The sequence below is a fragment of the Hemitrygon akajei genome, chromosome 29, assembly GCF_048418815.1.
Source record: "Hemitrygon akajei chromosome 29, sHemAka1.3, whole genome shotgun sequence".
Lineage (NCBI taxonomy): Eukaryota > Metazoa > Chordata > Chondrichthyes > Myliobatiformes > Dasyatidae > Hemitrygon > Hemitrygon akajei.
The window spans coordinates 46158323-46175857 of NC_133152.1; the positions used below are offsets into that span (position 1 = coordinate 46158323).

General features: G+C 38.8%; 1 protein-coding gene across 5 annotated transcripts in view; it reads left to right on the forward strand.

Annotated features, from left to right (window-relative positions):
- ptpn11b (protein tyrosine phosphatase non-receptor type 11b) overlaps window positions 1-17535 on the forward strand; it is a 142271-nt gene that overhangs the window by 67468 nt on the left and 57268 nt on the right. For all 5 annotated transcript variants that reach the window (XR_012096698.1, XR_012096699.1, XM_073032324.1 and 2 more), the window contains one exon: window positions 16776-16970. Coding sequence is in view for 3 of the 5 variants with exons in the window: in XM_073032324.1 (XP_072888425.1) it covers window positions 16776-16970 (195 nt within the window). In the remaining 2 variants the exon portion in view is untranslated. The remainder of the gene's footprint in view (window positions 1-16775; window positions 16971-17535) is intronic.

Here is a 17535-nt window from a genome sequence, read left to right on the forward strand (position 1 = left end):
TAAAATACAAAATAATTGATTGCATAAGTATTCACCCCACACCAAGTCATCACTGTTGCAGCCAACTGGTTTTAGAAGACACATAATTAGTTAAATGGAGATCACCATGTGCAGTCAAGGTATTTCAATTGATTGTAGGAAAAACACAACTGTATCTGGAAGGTCCAACTGCTGGAGAGTCAGTATCCAGGCAAAAACTACACCATGAAGACAAAAAAACACTCCAAGCAACTTCACGAAAAGGTTATTGAAAAGCACAAGTCAGGAGATAGATACAGGAAAATTTCCAAATCACTGAATATCCCTTGGAGTACAGTTAAGTCAATCATCAAGAAATGGAAACAATATGGCACAGCTGTAAATCTGTCCAGAGAAGGCTGTCCTCAAAACTGAGTGATGGTGCAAGAAGGAGACTAGTGAGGGAGGCCACCATAAGAACTATGACAACTCTGGAGGAGTTACAAGCTTCAGTGGCTGAGATAAGAGAGGCTGTGCATACAACTGTTGCCCGGGTGCTTCACCAGTTGCAGCTTTTTGGGAGAGTGGCAAAGAGAAAGCCACTGTTGAGAAAAACTCACATAAAATCTCAGCTAGAGTTTAGCAGAAGGCATGTGGGAGATGCTGAAATCAGGTGGAAGAAGATTCTATTGTCTGATGAAACCAAAATTGAGCCTTTTGGCCATCAGACTAAACACTACACATTATCAAGAACACACCATCCCTACTGTGAAGCATGGTGGTGGCTGCATCATACTGTGGGCATGCTTCACTGCAGCATGCCTTGGAAGGCTTGTGAAGGTAGAGGGAAAAATGAATGCAGCAAAATAAAGGGAAATCCTGGAGGAAAACCTGGCAGTCTACAAGAAAACTGACTTGGGAGAAGTTTTGTTTTCCAGCAAGATAATGACCCCAAGGATAAAGCCAAAGCTACAGAGGAATGGCTTAGCAACAACAAAGTTAATGTCCTGGAGTGGCCGAGTCAGAGTCCAGAGCTCAATCCAATTGAGAATTTGTTGCTGGACTTGAAAAGGACTGTTCAAACACAATCCCCATGCAATTAGACAGAGCTTGCTCAGCTTTGTAAAGAAGAATGGAGCAAAATTGCAGTATCCAGATGTGCAAAGCTGATAGAGACCAACCAAGCCTGTAATTTCTTACAAAGGTGCATCTACTAAATACTGACCTGAAAAGGGTGAGTAATTATGCAATCAATTATCTTATGTTTAAGAATTATAATGAATTTCAACCAACTTGTAGAAATTTGTTTTCACTTTGATACGAAAGAGTCTTTTCTGTTGATCAGTGTAAAAAAGCCAAATTAAATCCACTATTATTCAATGTTGTAAAACAATAAAACATTAAAATTTCCAAGGGGGGGGGGGGTCAGGTGAATACTTTTTATAGGCACTGTATTTATTGTTTATTTACTTATTATTGTTTTCTATTTTTTGTATTTACAGTTTGTCATCTTTTGAACATTGGTTGCTTTTTCCATCTTTGTTATGTGTGGTCTTTTATTGATTCCATTGTGTTTCTTTGTATTTACTGTGAATGACTGCGAGAAAATGCATCTTAGTTGACATATATCTACTTAGATAATAAATCTACTTTGAACTTTGGAGGGCATGTAAATTGGATTGGTATAAGTGAATATTTGATGGTAGTGTGGACTTGGTGGGATGAAGGTCCTGTTTCTTTGCTGAATGGCTGTAACTATAATTTGCTGCACAATACATTGGGTGCTTGCGTTGTTTCTGCCTTTTATATTATCGGTATTTCTTTTTTAAAAAAACCCTTTTACTAACAAAATATTAGTCATGTTCCACAGTCATAACTGCAAACCAGCAAACCTCCCTGAGTAAGCTGAGTAAGTTATATGTTGAGAGGAATTTGTTATAGATATAATTCAACTATGTGCATGTACCAAAGTTTTAAAAAATATATATCTATATTCAGAGCATGGTGGACTATCTGATGAAACTATTTTTATTGATAGATAATTATACACTTCAACTTGCTCTTGAGCAAATCTTCACAAAAATATATACATAACCTGCCACAAGAACAAGTCTACTTTGATGCTGAGATATATCTTAAGATGTGCTGGGACTCATCATCAGTGATGTTACTTGGGGTCATTGGGTGTTTCGGGTCTTTCAATATCAGACAATCTCGCCCAGGCTACCCAGCCATGTTTGATCAAGCTCTGGCTTGTGTCCCAGCAACATTCGTCCATGGTCACATTTGTTAATCCATAGCCATCTGGAGGCTTGCTCAAAAGCCTCTGTGACAGTCCTGGTGGCTGTTTTCTTTGCAGCCCTCATAAAGCCAACGAGAGAGTGAGACAGACAAACATACTTTATTGATCCCGAGGGAAATTGGGTTTCATTACAGCCGTGCCAACCAAGAATAGTGTAGAAATATAGCGATATAAAGACCATAAATAATTAAATAATAATGTTAATCATGCCAAGTGGAAGTAAATCCAGGACCAGCCTATTGGCTCAGGGTGTCTGACACTCAGAGGGAGGAGTTGTAAAGTTTGATGGCCACAGGCAGGAATGACTTCCTATGACACTCAGTGTTACATCTCGGTGGAATGTTCTGCACAGCGAGCGTTTAATAAAACCCCTACACCCCACCTCTAGTTTTCTGAATTAACTAACATCTGGTGTCAATTTGCTTGTTAACTCCTCATTCTAATACCAACGTATGTGCTTTTGCTTCCAATTCTTCAAGTTCTAGTTTATTCTCATCCACTGTACAAGTATACAACCGATTGAAACAACCTTCCTCCAGACCACAGTGCACCCACAATACATAAAATAAAATATTACCACAAATAAGTTAATAAAATATCATTCAAAAGGCATGTGAAGTGTGCAGCACAAGTAAGCAGTAAACAGCTCTCTTTCCTAGTGACAAGACCTCATTCAGCTATATTTAAAAATTCTTCCTCTGCCAGCCCTATAGTTCTTTCTGATACCTGCTGAAGTCCAGATACCTTGGACATCCATGACATTATTGATCCGCTGTTAGCTGCAGTGCTTTCAGCTGGCAAGTCTCTTGGCTCTGAAGTTCCCCCCAAACATCTCTTCGTGTTTCTTCAAAGTTCCCAATAAAAATGCTTGTTGATTAATACCTCTTTTGACTTTGTAACAACTTTTGCTTGATAATGTTCCGATAAAACAATTTGGATTATTTACTAAATTTAAAACATTATATATAATCATCTATGGGGAATGAGAAGTGACAATTGTATGAATATGCCACTTGCATGAGAATTATTCAGATAAAATGCTGTGTATCACCCATTAGTGTTGTATGTATAAATTTTTAAATATGTTGCTGAATTGTTTGTTATTTGCTGATCCTTTTAAATACCGACACTTAGATTGCAATTATATATATTAAAACTAAATAGAAATAATGTTAAATATTACTTTACGTCAAAACTAAATCAAAAGAATGACTGTTCATGCTGTCGCACGAAGTCCGTCCAAGTTTTCAAACAGGATGTTGCTGATACTTGGTTTACAGCTGCATTGCCCTTATGTCTACACGTAAGTGTATAAACTAAAACATTCTTTTCATGTTCATTTTGAAATAACACTTGAAACAAATTTCACTGTTTGATCTTGTTTTTATGATTTGTTTTCAAGTTCAAGTTTATTGTAATAGTCATGCATACCCAGGGCATAAATGCCATGAAATTAGCTTCCAGCAACAGCAGAACAGTGCAATACAAGCATAAATTACATAAATGTAAATGCACATAAATTATACTTACTCGCTAAAATAAACTGAAATTAACATAACATTAGTGCAAGTCCATCATCAAGGACTCCCACCATCCAGGCCATCGTCTCATGCTGCTGCCATCAGGAAGAAAGTACAGGAGCCTCAAGACTCACACCACCACTCTCAGGAACAGTTATTACCCCTCATTCATCAGGCTCTTGGAACCAATGAGGATAACTTCACTAATCCCAACACCAAACTGAACTATAGACTCACTTTCAAGGACCCTTCATCTTAAGTTCTCGATATTTATATATTTTATTTTGTATTTGCACCCTTTGCTGCCTTTTGCACATCGGTTGTTTATCCGTCTCGCTGTGTGAGGTCTTCCACTGATTCTATTGTGTTTCTTTGTATTTATTGTGAATGCCTACAAGAAAATGAATCTCGGGGTTGTATATGGTGACATATTTGTACTTCGATAATAAATTTACAGTACTTTGAATTTGTGGGAAATATGGTTCAATGTAGAATTAGAGTATTTGAGGTGGATTGAAGAACCTGATATCAGTGGGGAAGAAGCTATTGTTGAACCTTGAGGTGTGGGTCTTCAGGCTGCTGTATCTCTACTTTTTACCAGTTGCATGAAAAATCTTGATGCATGAGTATTGGAAAAGTGAGAGTTTAGTGTTCATACCACTGATGTTTAGATGATAAGGAAAGAAAAAAGAGTTATTGAGCAAGGAAACAGATGTATTATCTATTCTCTGGACTGAGCTGCTTAGTTACATCTTTAAAGGACAGAGGTCTCACATATCCCCTACTGCTTGTCAACTAGTGAACCACCACACTGATCTGACTTTAAGTTGGCATAACAATCTGGGTAAGTATATTCATAATATCTTGAGTGGTGATGCCGCCCTGTTTAGGTAAACGCAATAGAGGAAACTTGTTCACCCAGTGGAAACTCACACAGTCCCTGACAGGAGGTAACAGACTCCACAAAGAAAACATCTGAGGCAGGCTTGAACTCAAGTCACAGGAGCTGTGCATGTAAAGCTGAGTACTCAACTACATTTGCCTTTATAATTATTATAATTGGAGATCACCTCATGAAAGCTTTTTTAATATGTCTTTTCATGCCAATTTTTCCCGTCTTTGATATTAAATGAAATAAGTAGCATAGGGGCATCACAGTAGCGTAGCTGTTAGCACGGCACTAATATAGCTCAGGACGTTGGAGTTCAGAGTTCAGTCCTGATGGCCTCTGCAAGATGTTTGTATGGTCTTCCCATGACCATGTGGCTTTTCTACGTGTGCTTCAGTTTCCTTCCACATTCAAAAGACATACCTGTTCATGGTAAATTGTCCTGTGATTAGGCTAGGGTTAAACAGGTGGGTTTTGGGTTGCTGCTTATGTATGTAATATACATACACAAAACTAATCGGGTAGATGGGGCTTGTCAGCCTGGGAAGGCAGTCCATCTAAGAGAGGGAAAACTCTGATTTCAAACCTCCGCTGCCTTGCGGCCATACCCACTCATGGGAACGGCTTCGGGAGTAAACCCTAAGGACAAATCCGGAGTTGGAGTCCCTAAGGCAGTCTGACGTTGCCTTCAACTTCACTCTGGCAACTCCTGCGACGGCACCGGTGCCAAGTTGTATCGGCCCTTGCCCTTCCCTTGGGCAACATCAGTGGTGTGGAGAGGGGAGACTTGCCGCATGGGCAACTGCCGGTCTTTCATACAACCTTGCCCAGGCCTGCACCCTGGAAACCTTCCAGGCGCAGATCCATGGTCTCGTGAGACTAATGGATGCCACCACACAAAACTAATGTAAACAAGTTAGATATCATATATTCTTTAGTAATAATTGCACCATAAATTCATTCTTTATTTAAAGATCTTGCCTTTGCCCTCTATGTTGGACCTCTTTATGTCACATGTCTTTTGAAATTGCTTCTATAGGTCTGGTCCATGCTGTCACTATTACTACTGAAAACCTGACCTAGCTCTAGATATGATGGGGCTACCAACTGGATGTATACTCGGTAGCCACTTAATGAGGGACACCTGCACACCTGCTTGTTATGGCAAATATCTAATCAGCCAATCATGTGGCAACAACTCAATGCATAAAGCATGCGGACATGGCCAAGAGGTTTAGCTGTTGTTCAAACAAAACATCAGAATGGGGAAGAAATGTGATCTAAGTGACCTTGAGTGTGGAATGATTGCTGGTGGTAGATGGGGGTAGTTTGAATATCTCAGAATCTACTGATCTCCTGGGAGTTTCATGCACAACAGTCTCTAGAGTTTACAGAGAAAGGTGTGAAAAACAAAAATATCCAGTGAATGGCAGTTCTGTGGGTGAGAACATCTTGTTCATGAGAGAGATCAGAGGAGAATGGCCAGACTAGTTCAATCTGACAGGAAGACAACAGTAATTCAAATAACCACACGTTACAATAACGGTATGCAGAAGAGCATCTCTGAACACGCACCACGTCAAAACTTGAAGTGATAGGCTACAGCAGCAGAAGACCATAAAAATATACTCTCACCACTTTTTAGATACAGAAGATATCTCAGTGGCTACTGACTGTATTCTGTATCTCCTCCTGGAATTAATACCAGATGTCATTTGGCACCTCCCAATGGTGTCCCTTGAAAACAGCAATAGGGAATTGTGACACTTCTCTGTTGGCCTATTTAAAAACAAACATCATATTTTTGGCATTTATTTTTCTTTACTTTTTTGAAGAAAGTGCTGATGCTATCTGCCCTCTTGATTCCACCTTCTCTTGTAGCTCAGCTTTATGCGTGGGTGGCGGAAATAAGTAAATTAAAAAACAGCTTTAATATCTTTTATAGAAATTGCAGTTACTGCCGTTCATGTAAACAGTTGTCAACATATTCAGCTATCAACGCAGGTCCATGATTCCTAAAAATACATTGCCTTAAATTAGGATTGAATATAATTAAAATATCTTCTCTTAATTTGTCAGATTCATTGTGAATTAATATTATTTTGCTAAAGGGCTCATATGGTATTGTTTTTTGCCTATCAGTATAGGTCCTTATTGCTAAAGCCAACGTTAAAGTGTATTTTTAAATATTAGATTGATATTTTATGTGGAATGTAAAGCTGAAGTATACCATTAATTTGGTATGTTATGAAAATTTTTCATTCTTTTTTCCCTTAATTACATAGTAACTACTTATTCCCATTCCAAAATGTAGGTCACCTTCAGAGTGGAGAAGCAACACTTTCTATCTACATAGCCTCAAATATGATGGCATGAACATCAATTTCTTCTTCCAGTTTAAAAAAATCCTTCTCCTTCCCTCTTCTTCAATTCCCTTCTCTGGCCTCTTAACCTCTTCTCCACACCTGCCTATGTCCTCCCCCTGGTGCCCCTCCTCCCTCCCTGTCTTCCATGGTCCACTCTCCTCCAATGAGATTCCTCCTTCTTCAGCCTTATACCTTTTCCAGCCACCTGGCTTCACCTATCACCTGCTCAGGAATATGTACATATATTTGACATGATATGTAATCCACAGAAGAACTGTTAGAAGGAACCCATAAAGAAGAGATGTCTTTGAAAATACCATAATTCCTGTCCTTGATTCAATAAGATCAGCAACGTTACACTGAAGGAGACCACAGAGAGGTGACTTGATAGGCGCAGGAGACACTGAGGTCTATTGAGATAAAATGCAAGGAAAGTTCTTAGAGGTCTTTGAGCTCAGTATCAGAATCAGTCTTACTATCCCTGGCATATGTCATGAAATTTGTTATTTTGTGGCAGCAGTACATTGCAATACTCATAATAAAGAATCAAAATTACAATAAGAACTATATATAGTAAGTTAGTAAAGTTAGTCTTGCTCTCTCTCTCTCTCTCTTTCTAATTAATATATATTTGATATATAGATATATATATGTAAAGAGAAAGAGAGATTAAATTAAAATCAGTCTGCAGGCCATCACACTCAGGGACTTGGACTGTATTATTATTTTTTCTGCTCTCATAATTATGCAGTACATGCTATATGTGCAGTTTCTTTTAACTGTCTTCATGTGTATAGCTGAATGACAGTTAAACTTGAACTAAGTTCAAATGGCCAGTGACTGCATGTTCATGGTGCTGCAGCCCATCCTCTTGAAGGTTCAACATGTTGTGCATTCAGAGATGCTCTTCAGCACATTACTGTTGTAACGTATGGTTATTTGAGTTAACTGCTGCCTTCCTGTCAGCTTGAACCAGTCTAGCCATTCTCCTCTGACCTTCCTCATTAACAAAGTTTTTTTGCCCACAAAACTGCCACTCACTAGATGTTTTTTTGTTTTCACACCCTTCTCTGTAACTCAAGAGATTGTTGTGCATGAAAATCCCAGGAAATCAACATTTTCTGAGATACACAAACCACCCTGTCTCACACTAGCAATCATCCTATGGTCTAAGTCACTTAGATCACATTTCTTCCCCATTCTGATATTTGGCCTGAACAACAACAACTGAACCTCTTAACCATGTCTGCATGTTTTTATGCATTGAGTTAGTGCCACATGATTGGCTGATTAGTTATTTGCAATAACAAACAGGTGTGTTAATAAAGTGGCCGCTGAGTACATGTAAACAAGTTAATTTAGCAGCACCAGGTCACCTGTTTCTTTTCCAATTTCTTTTTTCCTCATCTGATTGTAATGACTGGTATTAAAACAAAGCTCACTTTTGCAATGCCCATGAAGAAAATGGGCATTGTACTAAAATGTCACCTCTATTCCTGCTACCACAGATGTTTCTTGACCTGCTGTGTGTTTCCAGCATTTTCTATTCATGAGTCTGTTATTGTTTTGTATTTCCAGTATTTTCAGGGTTTTCTTTGCTCCAATTACCAAGAAGCTGTATATTGTGTACAGCCAGTTTCCGTCATGTTTGTAATACATTTAGACCAGTGGTTCCCAACCTTGGATCCACAGACCCCCGGTTAATGGTACGGGTCCATGGGTTTAAAAAGGTTGGGAACCCCTGATTTAGACCACAAGACATAGGAGCAGGTTTGGTCTTTTTTTTTAATATGGTTCTTTTACATTCCTTGTTTTATGATTGCCTTTTAAGCAAACAAATCTCAAAGGTGTATAATTTATACATTCGTTGATAAACACACTTTGAGTCTTTGAAATTCACTTTTCAGCGAATGGCAATTTTTAAAATATAAGGATTTCTGACTCTGGACCCTTTCAGACATTTAGTTTCTGTCAGTTACTACTTTCCTCCTCTCCTTCTAATGTCTACCTATGTGTTTTTCCAATTCACTCTATCAAGGCTTTCATAATTTTATATATTATCTCCCCTTCTGTTGCATCTGGACTGAGGAAAACATTCCAAGGCTTCATATATTTCTTCAGGCCTGAAGGTTTTCAGTACTGCCAACATCCTCATATATCTCCTTTGCTGCTTCTCTAGCACAATCACATCTTTCCTGCAAAGTGTTTAGTGAATAATGCCCAATGTTTACTTTGTGATCTAACTAATGTTGAATATCAAAGTCAAATTTATTTACTTAATGTCATCACCCACACTGGGGTATAGGCTGCCGGCAGTAGCTGCCCAAGTCCATAAGATATAGGAGCAGAATCAGGCCATTTGCCCATTGGGTCTGCTCCACAATTTCATCCATTTATCCTCTCAGCCCCAATCTCCTGCCTTGCCTGTATCCCTTCATGCTTTGACCAATCAAGAATCTATAAACCTCTGCCTTAAATATACATAAAGATTTGGCCTTTACAGAAGCCAATTGCAACAAATTCCACAGATTCACCACTCTCTGGCTAAAGAAATTGCTCCTCATCTCCATTTTAAAACGATGTTCTCTATTCTGAGTCTGTGTCCTCTGGTCTTAGACTCTCCCACCATAGGAAACATCCTCTCCACATCCACTCTGTCAAGCCCTTTTACTATTCGATAGGTTTAATTTAACTTATCCTCAATCTTCTGAATTCTAGAGAATACAGGCCTAGAGCTATCAAATGCTCTTCACATGACAAGACGTTCAATCTTAAAATCATTTTCATGAACCTCATTTGAACACACTCCAGTTTCAGCACATCCTTTCTAAGATAAGGGGCCTAAAACTACTCACAAGTGAAGCCCCACCAGTGCTTTATAAAGTCTCAACATTACATCCTTGCTTTTATATTCTAGTCCTATTGAAACGAATGCTAACATCGCATTTGCTTTCCTCACCACTGACTCAACCTGCAGAGAATCCTCTGTTCTGGGCTAGTCTTCCATGTTGTCTTCATGTGCAGCCCACCTTCTTGGTATATCCTACCTCTCCGAGAAATGAGGTCTTTTGAATTTCTGTTGGTGTTTATGTAGTTCTGGGTTTTCACGGGATGGAGGTGCTAGCCCCATACTCAACTCTCCTCCTTTTGTAGCTGAGACTGTACAGGCAGAGTTACTAAAGTCAAAGTAAATTTATTATCAAAGGACGTATATGTCACCATACTCTGAGATTCATCTTCTTGCAGGTATTCACAGGAAAATGAAGAAATAAAATAGTTTTGCCTAACATTTCTGTTTTTATATTCCACTTCTCAACTAATAATAAAGAACAAATTTCTTATCCTTTTTAACCATCTTGCTTGCTATCCTGTTACCTGTATGGATCTGTGGATGTCCTCTTTTCTATTACATCTCTCAATATCTTGACATTAATTGCGTATTTTCTTGTTTTGTTGCATCTCACAACGTGTGTGATCTTGCACTCATTTGTATTGAATTCTATTTACTATTTTTCTGTCCAACTTATCAGACTCTCTACATCATTCTAAAGCTTTCAGCTTCACTGGAAAACATACAGCCCTACTGTCCGAAGGGTCAAATGAAAAAAAGAACAACCTTCTGAGATTTACACCATCATAAAAATTATTCTTTTAATCAATTTGGGCACCACGGTAGTGTAGTGGTCAGCACAAAGTTATAGTAGCTTGTGACATTCGGAGTTTATTTCTGACATCAGCTATAAGGGTTCTGTACATGCTCCCTGTAGAATGTGTGAGTTTTCTCTAGGTCTATGGTTTCCTCCCACAGTCCAAAGATGTACTGGTTTTTATGTTAATTGGTCATTGTAAATTGTTCAATGATTACATTAGGACTAAATCACTGGGCAGTGTGGCTTGGAGGGACAGAAGGGCCTTTTCCGTGCTGTATCTCTAAAAAGAATAAATCGCTCAGTGAGATATTTACAATTCAAAGATTCAAGATTGTTAAATGACATTTCCTGTACTCAAGTGTAAAGGAGAATGAAATAATTGTTACTCGGCATCCGATGCAGCACAAAAGAAAAGCACATTAAAATAAAGAATGCAATAGGCATTTATAAAAACAATAAATGTAAATATATAAGATACATTATATACATTGATTGTATCTCAGTAAAGTGACACACTGCACAGGAGTGCCTTTACATAAGGTGACTCTGACAAGAAATGATGAAGTAGTGGTTATTGGGGATGTGGAGGGGTGGATTAGTGGGTGGAGGTGTTGATCATGCTTACTGCTTGGGGAAAGAAACTGTTTTTGAGTCTGGTGGTCCTGGCGTGAATGCTGCATACCCTTGTAGGAATAGGGACAAACAGTCCATGAGGAGGGTGGGTGGGATTCTTAATGATGTTACTGGCCCTTTTACAGATAGTACAACAAAGGCTTTTGGAACAGAAAGATGCTGGCTGAAAAGTCTCACTCAGAACTAAATTTCCCCTAGCCGGGCTTCTCAAGCATGATGACAATGCTGGCATCTAGCTGACAATGTGAAACGGTACCCAGGTTTTTCCTGTCCATCAAGAGCCAATTTACAGCTCAATCAATTTACTTCCGATAAAACATCTAAGTGATGGAAGGTGTTGTTGACAGTGCTGTCAAGTGTCATTTACTCACTGATAATCTGTTTCTTCACACTCAGTTTGGATTTTCCCAGCACCAAAGAGTGAGGTAGATCTTTAAGTTGTGTTTTCTATTGCCTTCACTAATCTGCTGAGTTACACCTCACAAACTCCCACAGTCCCAATTCGAAGCACCCCTTAGTTTCTCCCCTACCTCTCGCGACCACCTATTTGTTGTACTTATCTCTGGAGTATTGCTGTTTAGCTCTGCCTGTATGCAGGTAGGAGGAGGACTGCCAGGTGATCAGATTTCCTGAAATGTGTCTGGGGGTGGAACAGGAGGCATTCCTTGTGCCCACAAGAAAATGTATATCAGGGTAGTATATGGTGACATACTTTGGTAATAAATTTACTTTGAACTGTGAACATCTTTAAAGAACAAATGTTTCATATATCCCCAACTGTTTGTTAAACTAGTGATCTGTCACTTTCATCTGACTTTAAGTTGGTTTAACAATCTGGGTAAGTATAATCTTAATATCTTGAGTGGTGACACTGTTTTTGTATCAGATACAACTGGACTTCTCTCCCGAAGGAATAACAGAGATGAGGAGGAATTTCTTCAGCCAGAGAATGTTCAATCTGTGGAATTCATTGTCATAGATGATTATACAGGCTAAACTATTAGGTATACTGTATTTAAAGCAGAGTTTGATAGGTTCTTAATAAGTAAGGGTGTCAAAAGTTATGGAGAGAAGTCAGGAGAATGGGGTTGAGAGAGAAAATAAATCAGCCATGATCGAATAGCAGAGTCGACTCGATGGCTAAATGGCTTAATTCTGCTCCTATGCTTTATAATCTTATGGAATCCTTGATTATGCAAATCTATGACAGATGCTGGAAATGAAAAGATCAAAATGGTGTCAAAATTTTGCTCTTGTATGTTCAGATAATTTGCATATAAAAGTAAAGCTTTAATTAAATAAGTACATAATTATAATTGATAAATGTACAGCAGTTAACAGAAAAATGTTGTAAAACTTCTTGCTTATCATTAAAGATAAAATTGTAGAAAATGAAATAAAATTCAGAAAGTGATGCTGTAGATGCTCGGTTGAACATACCCAGACATTTTCGCACTTGCACTAAATGTTTGCAATTTCTAAAATGGACCTGCTCTGGTAAACAAAAACCCTTTTATATTTTACCAAGAAATTGGTTAACAAAAAATTGATTTGAAAAAAAAGTGAGCCTGTGACCTTTTTCCACTACTGTTTACCAGTTTCATAGAGGACGTGTGGGGGCGAGGTGTCTGATTTGAAAAGAAATAACACATCTGTAAAAGTTTTAATTTAGCCTTAAGATAAACATTTGTCCTCTTCACCACCCGATACAAACACCTGATGATCTAGTATGTCATGATGAGGTTCCTAACTCCATAGTACTTAAACACCTGTATTTAGCATCTGCTTGGTGTATTTTTGTACAGTAAATAATCTTTTAGTTTAATGGCAAGTGGATAGATTTGTTTGAAATTTAAAATACTGCTGGGAAACATGATGATGAACACAAATTTGTGATCCCGACTCTGTATTGTCAATGATGGTGAGTTTCTTCTGTCCTTTCTTTGAAAACGTGATCGTTCCAATGGAGAGCCACTTCTCAAATACTTTCAGCAAGCCAGCCAAACAACATGCATCTCTATATTTATATCTGGCTTTCATCTAGCCTCTAATTTCCCTCAATTCTTCTTCCAGAACTTTCACAAAATAGTTTTCAAGCTTGGGGCTTTCTTCAGATGTTCTGAATCCAATTAAGGTTTAATATCACTGGATTATGCCATGGAATTTGTTGTTTTGTTGCAGCAGTACTTTGCAATACATAATAAAAATCTATAAATTACAGTAAGAAATAAGTAAATAATTAAATCAAGTAGATAGTGCAAAAAGAAAGGTAAAAATATAGTGAAGTAATGTTCATGAATCCATTCAGAAATCTGATGACGGAGGGGCAGAATTTGTTCCTAAATGATTGTATGTGAACAATTCTCAACACAGTGAATCATCTGTTCTGTAATGAGTTTATCATCATCATTATCATTATGTGCCGTGTCGTATAATGTAGGTGATCATGGTCCCATGACCATGATTATTTTTGGTAAATCTTTCTACAGAAGTGATTTACCATTGCTTTCTAGGCAGTGTCTTTACATGACAAGTGACCCCGGCCCTTGTCAATACTCTTCAGAAACTGTCTGCCGAGTATCAGTGTTGCATAACCAGGACTTGTGATTTGCACCAGCTCTTCACATGACCATCCAGCACCTGCTCTCATGACTTCATGTGACCCCGATCAGGGAGCTAAGCAGGTGCTGCACCTTGCCCAAGGGTGACATGCAGGCTAGCGCAGGGAAGGAGTGCCTTACATCTCCCTACCACCCAAGTTAAGAATAATTAAAGAGTTAACTATCCTAAAAAAAAGATTAAATACTTGAACATATAGAGCCATCTTGACCACGATTTCCCGCATCACAATATTATCATTGTACAAATTTGATATTAGTTATTTAATATTCCTTCATACTCATCTACTCCAAAGTTTCTGCTGCTCTTCTATTGTAAAATTATGAAAATATTAACATAAAGCATAATTTTGATTAATGCAATTTTATATTGTTGGTGTTCCAGCTTAACTTTTGTTTTATATTAACTAGCATACAACAATGCCTACACCTTTTCTATGTTCCTAACCTTTTTAATAATGTTTGGTTATATATGTATAGCTGTTTTAACTTTCAGAAAGAGAATTTTGTCTTGGCCTTCAAAGCTTCCTGTGGTGAAGAAACTTCAATAAATTCTACAGACTTGTTGTGCAGTAATATATATTAGATTATATGCAGTTTCAGGAAAATTGCTCTCTGCAAGAAATTGCAGCTGTGCAATAAATATTTGTTTAATAGACCCAATAAAACTGATTAAAAGGAAATTTGTACTGAAAATTCAAACTAAAATATCACTGTTCAGAAGACTTTAGGTCATATTTATTGTCGTTATTCTTCTTCTGAAGCAGTTACTTGGAACTGACAGTGACTTAGTTCCACCCTATTTTTGTGGGTTCTGAGATGGCTGAGGAGCCCAGTGTGAGAGCATCATAATAGGGCAGGAGGTGACTAAAGGACAAACTGCTACGCTCCTTCTGTTGGTCACGTAGGATATGAAGCATAATCTAATGCCTGTCTAAATGCTCCTCTGCACTTTGAGAAGTCATGGGGCAGAAGTACACAGTGATCTGTCAGGGTGTTGACCTTCACCATGAAAGGTTTTTACACGTTCTTGTATCATTCTTCACTGCCTGTCCGGTAATAGAATCATACAGCGTGGAAATAGGCCATTCAGCTCAGCTCATCCATGCTAACCAGTGGGTACCCTTCACACACAAAACGCTGGGGGAACTCAGCAACTCAGGCAGCATCTCTGGAAAGAAATAAACATTCAACGTTTTGGGCCGAGACCCTTCATCAGGACTGGAAAGGAAGGGGGAAAATGCCAGAATAACAAAGGAGGACAAGCTGGAAGGTGACAGATGAAGCAAGAAGCTGGGAGGTGATAGGAAGGGTTCCCAACCTTTTTTATGCCATGGACCAAATACCTGTCTAGAGCCCTGAAGAAGGGTCACAGCCCAAAAGTCAACTGTCTGTTCATTTCCATAGGTGCTGAGTTCCTCCATTTTGTGTGTGTTGCTCTGGATTTCCAGCATCTGCAGAATCTCAAACACAAGAAGATCTACAGACTCTGGAAATCCAAAGCAACATGCACAAAACACTGGAGGAACTCAGCATCTATGGAAATGAACAGACAGTTGACTTTTGGGGGGAATTCAGCAGATTGGCAGCATCCATGGAAAACAGTAAACAGTTGATGTTTCAGGCCGAGACCCTTCTTCGGAATCTGCAGAATCTCCTGTGTTTAAACTCGAAATCTGCCAAATTTCAGCACATATCACCAACATGCCAATATACAGTATCTCTTCAGCCTTAATGTAGCTTCCACTCTATCAATAACTCCACAAATGTTTGTGCAATCCACAGAACTACTGATTTTGCCTCCTGCATCTGCATTTAAGTATTTCAAATATATTGCAAGCAACAAGGATCCCAGCACTGATCCTTATAGAGGACTACTAGTCCTAAGCATCCAAATACAAGCACAACCCTCACCATCATACTTTCTTTCCTGGTGCCATGCCAGTTGTAGATCTCGTTTGTCAACTTGCCCAGGATCCATTGGACCCTTTTAAACCTTTCAATAATCTTTTCACTCAATAGAAAAAATGCATATTTCAGATTTCTCGTATCGGGCATGTGAACAACATGGCTTGCTTGGTATAGCTGACCTGTGGTCACCAGGGCCTCAGCATTATGGATGTCTTAATGATGGGAATAATGGCATAGGATAGGACTGACTTTGGACATTATTGAAAGGCCTAGATGGGGTCGATATGCAGTGGTTATCTCCAATAGTGGGAGCATCTAGAAACTAAAGGGTGCTCTCAGAATAGATGGGTGTCTCTTTAGAACAGAGAGAAGGAGGAATTTCTTTAGCTAGAGAGTGGTGAATCTATGGAATTCTTTGCCGCAGATGGCTATGGAAACCAAGTCATTGAGTACTGTATATTTAAAGCAGAGGTTGATAGGTTCTTCATTAGTAAGGGTGTGAAAGGTCACAGGAAGAAGCAGAAGTCAGAAGAAAGGGGTTCAGAGGGAAAGTACATATAGCATGATGGAATGGTAAACAGACTCAATGGGCCAAATGGCTTAATTCTTTCTCCAATGTCTATGGCCTTATGATAGGTTTGCCTAACTTTCCAGTGTATTTTCAGGATTTTGCAAAGACAATGTTAGTGATATTTATCCAGTCCCTCGTGTTTCCTACTATAAGTAGATCAGGTTTCGGAACTATGCTACAGGGGAGCAATCACTTCTATCCCTTACCTGTGAGTTTTGTGCCAAGATGGTGTTCTGGATCTTCAACTACCCTTTCCTCTCTCTAACAAAGGTTGTGCTGGTATGTGTAATGAGCTAAATACATTATGAAAATGATTTTGAATATTTATTCTTTATTCATCTACCTTTTTGCTCTCAGACGAAATGTAGAAGTGACACATATAAAGATTCAGAACTCAGGAGACTATTATGATCTTTATGGAGGAGAGAAGTTTGCAACGTTGGCAGAATTGGTTCAGCATTACACAGAACAAGAAGGTCTTCTACGAGAGAAGAATGGAGATGTGATTGAACTGAAGTATCCCCTGAACTGCCGAGACCCAACATCTGAAAGGTAATTTGCTTTATTCCTCCGCTCTCACTTTCTGTATTATCAAAAAAGCAAGCAACCTGCCTAAGGCCTTTCATCATTGTTTAATTTGAGCAACCGTGAACATCCAAAGATATGCTACCTATTTGTTTCGACTATATATTTGTTTTTTCCTTGCACCAAAGCCTTGAATGGAAAAGCCTAAAAAAGTAGAGGATAGAGCCCAATCCATTATGGGAAAACCCTCCTCACCACTGAGCCCAGCTACACAGAGCACTGTCACAGGAAAGCAGCATCCATCCTCTCCCATTATCCAGGCTATGCTCCTGCTGCCACTGGGCAGGAGGTACAGGAGCATTAGATCCCACACCACCAGGTTCAGGAATAGTTATTACTCCTCAGCCAATGGGCTCCTGAACCAGCCTGGATAACTTCATTCACCACAACACTGAACTGATTCCACAACCTATGGGCTCACTTTCAAGGACTCTACAGCTCATGTTCTCAATATTTATTTATTTATATTATTTTGTTTGTTTTTTTGTATTTGCTCAGTTTGTTGTCTTTTGCACACTGGTTATCTCTTGTC